Source organism: Lepidochelys kempii, chromosome 11, assembly GCF_965140285.1.
Source record: "Lepidochelys kempii isolate rLepKem1 chromosome 11, rLepKem1.hap1, whole genome shotgun sequence".
In the NCBI taxonomy this organism is placed as follows: Eukaryota; Metazoa; Chordata; order Testudines; family Cheloniidae; genus Lepidochelys; species Lepidochelys kempii.
Genome location: NC_136390.1, coordinates 8169154 through 8181730, shown reverse-complemented (window position 1 = coordinate 8181730; position 12577 = coordinate 8169154). Strand labels below are relative to the sequence as shown.

The window sequence follows — 12577 nt, the reverse complement described above, 5'->3', positions numbered from 1 at the left end:
TCAGTCTTGGTTACTGCCAGTCATCGCTTAGCCCTGCTCCTCGGGGCAGACTGCAGTGTATCAGCCACTCATCACAGGTGAGGGGGTTCGGACCTGCTGCCTCTGTCTACCCATGGGCTGCCCCCTGGCAATCTTCGTATCTAATAGGCCCTAACCTAGGCTTCACAGCCTGGAGGTTTCCAGGCCGGAGAGCCCCTGCTCCGAAGGCCTTTTCCCCTCAGCCCTGCCCCAATCTAGGTATTCCCTCAGGTCCCTGCAGCCAGGCCCTTCCCTCTCTGAACACAGAGACACACTCTGGCTAAGCTTCAGCCAAGCAGCCCCTTTACAGGCCCAGCTGCGGCCTGACTGGGGCATGGCCCAGCTGCAGCCTGACTGGGGCATGGCCCAGCTGCAGCCTGACTGGGGCATGGCCCAGCTGCAGCCTGACTGGGGCATGGCCCAGCTGCAGCCTGACTGGGGCATGGCCCAGCTGCAGCCATTCCCCCAATCAGCCTAGTCCAGGGCTGACTTTTAAGCCCTAGAGGGCAGGAGCAGGTAACCACCCCGCTACAGGGTACCACAAAGGAGAGAATTCCAACAAGGAACACTTAACCATCTAAAATGGACAACTAACTACGACTATAAAATAAACTAACTATATACAAGGCAAAAAGAGGGAAAACGCAGTACTACTAAGCAGGCTAGGAGCACGAGGAACAGGGGTTTCTACTCTGGCTATGCAATGGTAAGAGGGAACTAGAGCTGAAGTCATGGAAACGCCACGTGGCTGATGCACGACGCATGTGCAGGTCAACACACACTATTATGAACGGTTCCAGCTCCTGGCGCACCGATGTTTGGACTCCACATAGGGACCAGCATGCAAAGAACAACAATCATTAGTATAAGGGAACCTATATATGTCAGCAGAATTGGAGATACTTTCCCAGATACACAAATTATACAACGGTGTGCTCAGACACCACAGTGATAGGCACAGTGTAAAATCCTAGACAGATGATTTAATCATAAATCTCAATTAGATGGATGGATGAGGTGCTTGAATTGGATTTATGGAGAAGGTACCCCTACAGACTGATGCCAGGGAATATGTCTGTGTGTGGGGCTCCTAAATGCTGCCCACAATACAAATATTACCTTTCCTTTTGGGGCAAGCAACCTGTTTTGATGGTCCACCATCAAAGATTAATGAATCTGAATATTTCCCCAAGGGCTGTGCAGAAGAACAATGTTACACCAACAGATCACTCTATTCAGTTTGGGAGAACTTTCCAAATAATTTTGTTCTCATCTACTGATACTGTGACTCCTAGGAACCCTATTCCCCAGCTTCGTTCTCACAGGTCACTCTAGTTTTTGGATGTCCAGTGACAGATGTATTTGAGGGGAAAGATGGTTCTAATGTTGGTGGAAGGAATCTTATACCAAAGCTGAACAACTTCATCAAAGATGTTCTGAATAGTTATGCCATACCTGCGTGAAGGTAAAGAAACAATATCCACAACATATCTGTTACAGGTGGCAGATGGCCTCGTTAATTCAGTTGTTGCCTCTTGGTAGCTTAATCAAGTTGCTGTTTAAAGGAAATTTCTCAAGATTTTACCAATAATTTTTTTTTGGTTTCTGACTCAGATAGAGTCATCCATGAGGAAAAAAGTATATCCTAGGAACAAATGGCTACATCTCCAATCTTAGTACTAGAGGTATTGGGAAAGCTTCATTCCATAATCTGTATTTTGGACCCATGTTCTGCTTGGCAGGTGAAGGACCGTGGGAAAGTCCATTCCTGATTATCAATTCCTCATTTAAGGAGGAGCAGAGGTTTGCTGGATAGTATTGGTTCTGCTTAAGGAACATCTCAACACAGACAATCTGGCCAATTCCTTACTTGCGGCAAGTTTTCCTTTTACAAGTGAAACAACACTCCTTACTATGAAGCACAGGACAAAAAATTTCTAGTTAGGTGGGTAGGAGAAGAGATGAGTGAGTGAATTTGGGCATCATTAGCCATAAGCAAAAAATAAAAATAATAAATTACAATCTAATAAAATGTTTCCTTCTCTTATCAAGCTAGCTAAATATGCAGATAAGTGCCTCTTGACATCTTCAACTATTTAAAAGCTGTATTTCAAAACTGCTAAAATTTAGGATGCTATACAGTATTTTTCAGTTTGTTCAACAAGGGTAAGAAAGATATGCACTAGTATTGCGGTTACAAATCTGAGGCCTGATCCTAAGCCCAGTGAAGACAATGAGAGTCTTCCCATGGACCTTAATGGATCTTGGATCAAGAAGCATAATCTTGAAGTATAAGAAAGTATAGAAAGAACTGCAATTACTATAGGCTTTTGTACTTGGTTATTATTTTATTTATTTATGTATGTTCCAACTGTTATTTCTCAGGACAGTTGCTCACAAAGATAATAGAACTATCCTCCTTATACTAAGTTTGGTATTCTGTACCTGAACGTTAATTACCGAGTCCAGCCCCTTGCACTGAGGCAGGACCATCTACAGGCAGGTATTTGTCTAACCTGTTCTTTAAAACCTCCACTTATGGGGGATTTCACCCTTGGACGCCTATTCCAGTGTTTAATTAACCCTATAGTTAGAAAGTTTTTCCTAATATCTAACCCAAACCTCCTTTCCTGCAGATTAAGCCCCTTACTTCTTGTCCTAACTTAAGTGGACATGGAGAATGATCACCACACCATCCTTTTTATAACAGCCCTTAACATATTCATTATTAGGTGTACCTTCAGTCTTTTTTTTTTTTTTGCAATACTTTACACCCAGTTTTTTCAACCTTTCCTCATAGCTCAGATTTTCCCAACCTTTTATCATTGTTGCTCTCCTCTGTGTCCATATCTTTCTTAAAGTGTGGCACCCTGAACTGGGCACAGTACTCCAGCTGAGGCTCACCAGTGCTGAGTACAGCAGGACAACTACCTCTCAAGTTTTACATATGACACTCCTGTAATTCACCACAGAATACTATCCTTTTTCACAACTGTATCACAGTGTTCACTCATCTTCAATATTTGATCCACTATAACCCTGAGATCCTTTTCTGCAGTACTGACATCTCGGCAGTTATTCCCCATTTTGTAGCTGTGCATTTGATTGTTCCTTCCTAAGTGTAGTACTTTGCACTTTTCATTACTGAATTTCATTTTGTTGATTTCAGACCAATTCTCTGATTTGAGAATCTTTTTGAATTCTAATCCTGTTCTTTGAGGTGACAGTAACCACTCCTCCAGCATGGTGTCATCTGCAATTTTATAAGTTGATTCTACACTCCATTACCCAAGTCATTAGTGAAAATACTGAATAGTACTAGACCCAGGACTGACCCCTATGGGACTACACTAGACACATCCTCACAGTTTGACAGCAATCTATTGATAGCTACTCTGAGTACAGTTTTTCAACCAGTTATGCACTCACCTTATAGTAATTTCATCAAAACCATATTTCCCTGGTTTGCTTATGAGAATGTCATACGGTACTGTGTCAAAAGCCTTACTAAAATCAAGATACATCACGTTTACTGCTTCCCCCCATCCACTAGACCAACAATCCTGTTAAATAAGGAAATTGGGTTGCTTGGCATGATTTGTTCTTGATAAATCCATGTTTGCTATAACTTATTACCCTTATCCTCTATGTGCTTATAAATTAATACTTTAGATATTAAATATTACATCTTCCATTGCAAATAGACTATTACATCATCCTATAGCAATCCTTCCCAATGTTCTTGGTTTCATAACACACAGCAACATGAATATCTACAACACAAACCTGCTTAACGAGAACCAACTGTAATATCTACAGAAATGCTAAATGCCACCATTTTAAAAAACAGATCTATACAAAAGAAAATAATAACTACATCTAGTGAAAAAAAATTCAGAAAGGCAGGTTCCAGGAACAAAATTTGCATAATACCAGGGGAAATCAGAGAGCAAGAATTAGCCTCTATATTAATGTGAAGGGACTAATGTGAACTCAGTATTATGGTTTGGAATTTAAATGCACAATAGATAAGAGGAATTGTACTTCAGTCCCTTGTACATATGTAGTATATTTTATAAACATCTTATATTTCATATTGCTTTTCATTCTGAGGAATCCCAATGCACCTTACAAATTAATATGCAAACAATGCACAGAATGCTTCATTCACCATAAAAAATCAGTCAACTCTGGGATCAGGCACCAGATGTTTATCAGTTAAGAGCAACACTATGGAACAGCTTAGAATAGATGTGAAGAAGAATGCTGCATTGAACTGAAACTGCAGGAGGAATTTTAGGTTCACCAAACAACGCCTTAAGTTGCAATTTGGCCAGGACACCTGAAATAAACACAACTACTCTTATGAATAGATCCTAAGTAGAATGTTGGAGTAATCATAATATTGGCTTTACATCTCATCAAGAAGATAGGTTCCCAAGCCGCAGTGCCCACTGCGCCATGAGGCATTAGTTCGGCACTGACAAAGAGAAGAGTGCCACCGACTGAATAACTAACAATTTCCTGACACATCTATGTATTCCTGGAGCAAAGTACTGGCTCTACCCAACCATGCTTAGCTTCTGAGATCTGACAAGATGACAGCAAAACATGAATGGTGTGTAGCTTTTAATTAAGTCAGAACTTTCTGAAAAGCAATAACTGCAGACAAGCTCTTATTCACAGCTTTGCCCAATCACTACTATAGTATTTTTCAAAATAAAAACAAAATGTTAATAGTAGGGCTGTCAAGCGATTAAAAAAAATTGAGCAATTAAAATTAATTGCATGATTAATCGCACTCTTAACACTAATAGCATAATATTTAAATATTTTTGGATGTTTTCTACATTTTCAAATACATTGATTTCAATTACAAAACAGAATACAAAGTGTACAGTGCTCATTTTATATTTATTTTTGATTACAACCTAATGCAAGTACTGTAGTGCAATCTCTTTATAATGAAAGTTAAACTTACAAATGTAGAATTATCTACAAAATATAACTGCATTCAAAAACAAAACAATGTAAAACTTTCGAACCTACAAGTCCACTCAGTCCTACTTCAGCCAAACAAGTCTGGTTACAATTTGCATGAGATAATGCTGCCCACATCTTGTTTACGTCACCTGAAAGTGAGAACAGGCTTCCGCATTGCACTGTTGTAGCCGGCATCGCAAGATATTTACGTTCCAGATGTGCTAAAGATGCATATGTCCCTTCATGCTTCAGCCACCATTCCAGAAGACATGTCCATGCTGATGACAGGTTCTGCTCGATAATGATCCAAAGCAGAGCAGACCAATGCATGTTAGATGCATGCAGACCGAGACTGCTATGACATGAAATATGCTATGCAGACTGATGCATGCAGACCGAGACTGCTATGACATGAAATACATGGCAGAATGTGGGTAAAACAGAAAAGAGACATACAAATCTCCCCCAAGCAGTTCAGTCACAAATTTAATTAACACTTTTTTTTTTTTTTTAACGAGCATCATCAGCATGGAAGCATGTCCCCTGGAATGGTGGCCGAAGTATGAAGGGAGATATGTTTAGCATATCTGGCACATAAATATCTTGCAACTCCGGCTACAAAAGTGGCATGTGAATGCCTGTTCTCACCTTCGGGTGTCATTGTAAATAAGAAGCAGTCAGCAGTATCGCCCATAAATGTAAACAAACTTGTTTCTCTTTGCAATTGACTGAACAAGAAGTAGGACTAAGTGGACTTCTAGGCTCTAAAGTTTTACATTGTTTTGTTTTTGAGTGCAGTTATGTAACAAAAAAAATCTACATTTGTAAGTTGCACTTTCACAACAAAGAGATTGCACTACAGTACTTGTATGAGGTGAATTGAAAAATAGTATCTTTTGTTTATAATTTTAAAGTGCAAATATTTGTAATAAAAATAATAATATAAAGTAAGCACTGTAGACTTTGTATTCTGTGTTGTAATAGAAATTAATATATTTGAAAAAGTAGAAAAATATCCAAAAATATTTAATAAATTTCAATTGGTATTCTATTGTTTAACAGTGCGATTCATCACAATTAATGTTTTTTAATCGTAGTTAATTTGAGTTAATCACGCGAGTTAACTGCGATTAATCAACAGCCCGAGTTAATAGACCAATTAAAAAGCCTCTAAAACACAAGGCAAATCACCCCTATAAAGTTAAGCAGTTGAGCACACAGACTGCAGTACTAGTTTACGCCCCAAAAAACCACCCACGATAGAGATGTGCATTTATAAGGAGCCCAGCAAGAAGCACAACAAAAGCAACACACGAAGAGAAATGGAAAAAACTAAAGAAAAATATATTTAAGCCACACCACTTTTTAAAAAAACAGGGAAAGAACGTAGCCGGGGGGAAATATCAGCATGATACAATGGTGTATACAATGAAGATTATAATAAAATGAGTGAGAAATCAAATTATTCACTTAGTCAATCAAAACTTACAGCAGTGAAGTTAATACAAAACAATTTCTTTTTTGGACAAATTTATTAGCCTCATTACTAAACTAACATATCTAAGTATTTTTATAAAACAAATTAAGCAGACTAATCTAAAGATCTAAATATTATTAGAATGACTGACCTGCGAAAATCCAATCAGATTTGGCAGAGTTATTGGTTTCTGAAAATTGTAGTCTGCACATAATCAGTAGAGCTTATCAGTGGCTGGCTGCTAAAATCTTTGAGCAGTAACTGCTCTGAATCTCATGGAGCTACCTATGTACTGAGGAAACTCCCAGCCCAATAAAATTCCGTACATGCCAACTGCACTGGATGCTCGTAACTCACAATGATCCCCTTATGTTCTAGGCATAGATCTAGAGGTCCTGGCAGAAGGATGCAGCAGCAGTAGCCATCTCTTTGGTCTAACTTAAGTTATACTGTGCTGTGCATTCAGAATGAAAATGCCAAATTTCTGCCCTTGACTGTACTCTCTAACCACTAAAACCACAATCCCCCCACCCATCCAGGAGTAGAATCCAGGATTCTTGATTCACAACATTACTCTGCTGTCTTGCGAACAGTTACCGTAAAATTCAAGCGAAGTGTGCCATCCTCCCCTTCTAGGGGCTTGAGTACACAGAGGATAACAGCCTATTTTCACTATCATCTTATTCTTTGGGCACAAGAGGTAGAGGTCTGTGCTTTGGATCTAAAGGCTCTGGGTTCCAAGCTCGCTATGACTCACTAGATGCAAATTCAAGCACTTAAAATGTAAACAGTGTCAGAACGAAGGTTGCCTGAGAAACCCCCTAATGTATATACATTATGATAGTCTGACTACATAATCTCGTATTACTTATTCTACAGAACCCATTTTACCTGATGTACAAGACAGACAGTGAATCAGGCAGCATACTACAAGAAGAGATAGCATTGTTTCTTGTGAATAGGGCACTGGACTGGGACTCAGGAGAGCTAGATTCTATTCTTGTTTTATCACAGATTTTCTGTGTGACATAAACAGGATTACCAAAATTCACATATGCAAGGGGACTGAATTTAGGTTTTTAACTTTTTCAGAGTCAAGCAGTCAACATAAACATTCTTTTAATGTAGTTTTTTTAGTGTAATAATACTATACAATGCGCAGCCACAGGCCTACACTTGTTAAACACCTACCAGTTTATGGCAAAGTTGTAGGTACTTGAGAACAGTCTGTTTCACACACAAACACACACACCACAATCTTCGTATTGTTCCATTAAAACATTTTATTTCCAAGACATGGACAATCACCAGTTTAGCCACTTAACACATACATTGTTTTCCATTTCCCTACCCTTTGTCTCAGATCATAAACTCTTCAGGGCAAGAGTAATGCTTCCTTTTGTTTGTAAAGTGCCTAGCATATTGTGGACACTATGGAATCCAGCAGAAAAATAATAATTAGAATTACAATGCTGCAGAACAGTTTCTACAGTCAGCCAATTATGATATAATTAATCACTTCTGAAGGCATTCTCAAGAGAATTCTTAGCAAAATTACGGTAATAGAGGTTACAGTGAAGTACACATTTATGAAGATCTGGGCAGTTAGGGCAAATATTTTAAAGGGAATTACAATTTTAGAATATTATCACTGAATGAACATACCCATAAACTCACACGTGCTCAACAGAATGAAGATAAGAAAATTCTTCTTGTAGTAAATTTTATTATTAGTTGTACTGAGGGCCCCCACTATGCTACGTACTGTACGGACTGGAAGACCGTCCCCACCCTGAATAGTTTGCAATCTTTTCTTTGCAAACACATAAAAAGGAAGACACCGGAGTATCCTTTTTTCTGTTATGTGTTTCCTTACCACTTCTGCCCACCTCAGATAAAAAGATATGTTCCAGTATTCAAATTATAACTCCTTGGTATGGGTTCAACTCCACCAAAAGAGCAGCTCACAAGAGATAAAGCTTGCATATCTATTATTTTTTTTTAAAAAACGGAGAAAAGTAGTTTATCATAACATCTCCATCCAAATATACTGGTATTGGGAGGAAGCTTATTGAAGTGCACAAAGTAACCTACTGAAGAGTCTAAGTCCAAAGTAGTATTAATTACCATATAATTAAATTCCACACAAACAAATGTAAATGGCTTACCTGGCAAATACCCTGTCTTTGTTTGCTTTTTCTTTACCATACTGCACAGACTGGACCTCTGTCCTCCCACTGAAAGAAAATTACAACATTGGAAATGTAAAAGAAACTTCTCTACTTAATAAGTATAGGCAAGCTGTACCGCCACATTTTAAATACTAAATTACGCTCTCAGTTATGTCCAAATCATCTCACTGACTTCAGTGGCTTTTAACCGAGGGCGGAATTTGGATTTATGTATTCAAACCAAAGTCTCTTCTTTCACCTTAGAATTGGTTTTGTAACACAGAGAGATTTAGTCATATTTATTCCATCTACAGAATAAAGCTCTATCTCCTTTTCCATTTTAATGCAGCCAGAGCAAGCAATCTAAGTCACATACTTCTACCCTTTGGAAGCATTTACCACTGTAAATCCTCCCTGCCACAAACACGACAAAAACAAAGAGCATGCTCTCTGTATTGCTCCCTACTTCCTTTAATGAGCCAGTTTTGAGTTTGCTCTTGAACTTCAGATGCACACACGGCAGGACCCTGGGACAGGTAATTCTGTAATTAGCAAAATAGATATGGCCCTACTTACCACCCTAAAACAGTAAGAACTGCAACTAACTCCTAATAAATAGAAAAATTCAGGTAGTAAAATCATTTCTATTAATGACCAAAACAGGACATCTTGCTAGTTTAATAAAAATACCAAAAACAAAACAGAAAAACATTGCTTCATGAGTCAGATAAGCTTTGACACTTTTACTTTTAAAAAGCTTTTGACACTTGTAAATGCTACTAAAAGGGCCTTTTATAACCCTATGCCTATAAAAGAACAGGAAGTCAGTTACTTGCCATAGTTAGCATTTTTGTAAAAGGTACCTAGTGATAATAGATCACCAACTTGTGGATCATATTCCTATTATGAATATGGGTCAAATTTTTGCACAGCTTGAAGGTCTTAACTGTTGCACTGCCTCATCATTAGAGGAGTACATCTGCCTCGGTTACTCAACTTCCCTGCCTCTATTCCTTAAAAACAATTAAACAAAATAATTACACAACTCTGAGAGCAAAGTGGTTGAGGGAACAGATATCTATGTTAAACTATTTTCCCAGAATAACAATTATCATTCCTTATCTCTAAAAGATACAAACAACAATAAAAGAGAGCATGGTCCCAGGAGCTGTGAGCTGCTGGGGAGGGGGAGAGGGAGACACCCCAGAGCTGTCAGTTGCCACAGGTGGCAGGGACCCCTGAGCTCTGAGTCACTGGGGCTGCAGGAGGGGTCCCAGAGCTGTCACCCACCACAGTGGTGGGTGCTGGACTCCCGCCCAGCCGGAGTCTCCCAACACTCCCCGGTAGCGGGACTCAGGCTCTTTTTCCCTCTGCTTGGACTTCAGTCTTTCCCCGTCAAACCTCCTGTCCTTATTTTTAGTAAAAGTCACAAAAATGTCACAGGGTTCCATGAATTTTTGTTTATTGCCCTTTTACTAAAAATAACAGTGAAAAAAATCTTAAACCTTAATCATGATGGTCTCTTCCAGCCTTAAAGTCTGAGTCTCAGGGCCTCCCCTTGGTCTGTATCATTTTGAGGGGCTCATATAGAATATCTTTTCCATTTTGAGAAGTTAGTCTTGAGGGAACACACTGTCAGTAGTGCTCAGCAGTCAACATCCAAGGCGTCAGGTGCAACATCTGACCTTTACTCTGAGATATTATGTCAGGGCAGGTTGGGAGTTGCACAAGGGGCCATCTGGCTACCTGCAACAAGTCTGACAGTCAAAACTGCCTCAGCTTGAAGAGAAAGGAGAAGCTCTGGACATTGGAGGTGTCCATGCATGGTGCTAACTCAGGCTATGCAGCTGTAAGAAGAAGCTAGAGAGGCAGTCAGTCCACCCTTCCCCTTATATTCCCCATGCGGAGCACGAGGAGAGCAGGGGTGCAGGTGTAGACTAACAAACAGTGCTTGCAAGAATTCTCTGTTCTCAAGTGCATGGAGTGTTTGTGTACCCACAGTGGAATATACATAGGGGCCAGCACTCAAACTCAGCAATCCTAATGATATTCTGGAATGCTTTTAAGTCATCTGGTACCAGTACTGCTTCATCAGGCAATGAAGATAATGTAGAGGTGATGCAGGTTGCTATTGTTCCTGTCCCCTTCTTCTTGATCTTCTGGTGCATCACTGGCCAGGGACACTGATGAGGGAAGTGACCTCTTCATTGAGTGTGGTGTACTGCAGTATCTCCAACAGAGCTGTGGTGCCATAATGTAATATGGCTGACTTGTATATTTTTGGCCAGGCCAGTGCCTTTCCTGATGAGCTCACAGTGTCTGAGCCCTGCAGGGAAAACCACTATATCTTTCTGTGGTGTTCATCACTGACCCAGAGGAGAGAGTTCTCTGCTGAAGAACGAGAGAACATATGCTCCAAGGACAGAGAGGAGGAATAGATCTTCTCTAGGGGAAGCTGAGCTGCATACTGCGTTCTCTGTAATGGGATCTGTACAAGTAGGTGCTTTGACTACCCAGCTGACAATCCCAGGGCACATCAAAACCAAGAGTGTGTCACTTGAGCTGGGGTCAGTGTTGGAGAAGTTTGTATCTGTCTCATAAGCTGCTCCTTATCCTTACCAGTCCATGACACCATGCAGAGTGTGATGTTTATTTCCATACACTTTATATTATCTGTCCTTTTAGGTGGATGCTGAGCTGTGTCTGGAATCTGTCTTTGTGCTCAAAGCACCCCCTCCTCATGCAGACTTCAATGCCCCTCCCTGCATAGCCCCTCCCATGGCTATATAAGGGCTGCACCATCCCAACCTCCTTCTCACCACCTGCAGCTAGAGCTGGAGCTCTTAGTATGATCTTTCCTCACACTTATCTTCACAGCTCTTTGTGATTTTCTTTCTTTATAGTTATAGTTAGTACCATTAGTTAGCAGTTAGGTAGTTTCTTCCAGTGGTATGCCCTTGTGACAGGTTTGGCCACAGAGACCCCCTGGGGACTGTCACCTCACGTGCTGGAATTACCTCTGAGCCCATTTTCCCTGCCAGCTTGGGACTCCAGAACCCTGCCTTGATGATCCAGACATGCTAGCCTGCTGCAACACAGACCCGGGTCTGGTCCACGCCCCCAGAGCTGCAGACTTTAACCAAAAACTGCTCAGCAGGTCACCTATCTCCAGCATCCAGACACCCAGTTCCCAATGGGTTCCAAACCCTAAATTACCCTGTATAAGCTTTATACAGAGTAAAACAGATTTAACTCATAAATTGTCTTCCCTCTATAACACGGATAGAGAGTTATGCACAGCTGTTTGCTCCCCCAGGTATTAATCACTTACTTTGGGTTTACTAATGAACAAAAGTGATTTTATTAAGTATAAAAAGTGGGATTTGAGTGGTTTCAAGTAATAACAGACAGAACAAAGTAAGTTACCAAGCAAAATAAAGCAAAAACATGCAAGTCTAATCCTAATACATTAAGAAACTGAATACAGGTAAATCTCACCCTCAGAGATGTTCCAATAAGCTTCTTTCACAAACTAGACTCCTTCCTAGTCTGGGTCCAATCTTTTCCCCTGGTACAATCCTTGTTAGTGCCAGCAGACATCTTAGGGCTTGTCTACACTACTGCATGGCATCGATCTAAGATACGCAACTTCAGCTACGTGAATAGCATAGCTGAAGTCGATGTACTTAGATCTACTTACCGCGGTGTCTTCACTGCTGACGCTCTCCCGTTGACTCCACTTGCGCTCCTCGTTTTGGTAGAGGAGTCAATGGGAGCGCACTCAGCAGTCGTGATTTAGCCGCGATAAATCAACCCCCACTGGATTGATCGCTGCCCACCGATTCGGTGGGTGGTATAGACAAGTCCTCCGGTGGAAAGCAGAGGTGTTCTCATGACTGCGGTCCCCTTTGTTCTGTTCAACCCCTTT

The 12577-nt window shown here is 40.5% G+C and overlaps 1 protein-coding gene across 8 annotated transcripts in view; it reads right to left on the bottom strand.

The window, feature by feature from the left end:
• The window catches only part of PTPN4 (protein tyrosine phosphatase non-receptor type 4), a 236161-nt gene that overhangs the window by 72644 nt on the left and 150940 nt on the right, over window positions 1–12577 (bottom strand). For all 8 annotated transcript variants that reach the window (XM_073305041.2, XM_073305038.2, XM_073305037.2 and 5 more), the window contains one exon: window positions 8647–8715. In XM_073305041.2, the coding sequence (XP_073161142.1) occupies window positions 8647–8715 (69 nt within the window). The remainder of the gene's footprint in view (window positions 1–8646; window positions 8716–12577) is intronic.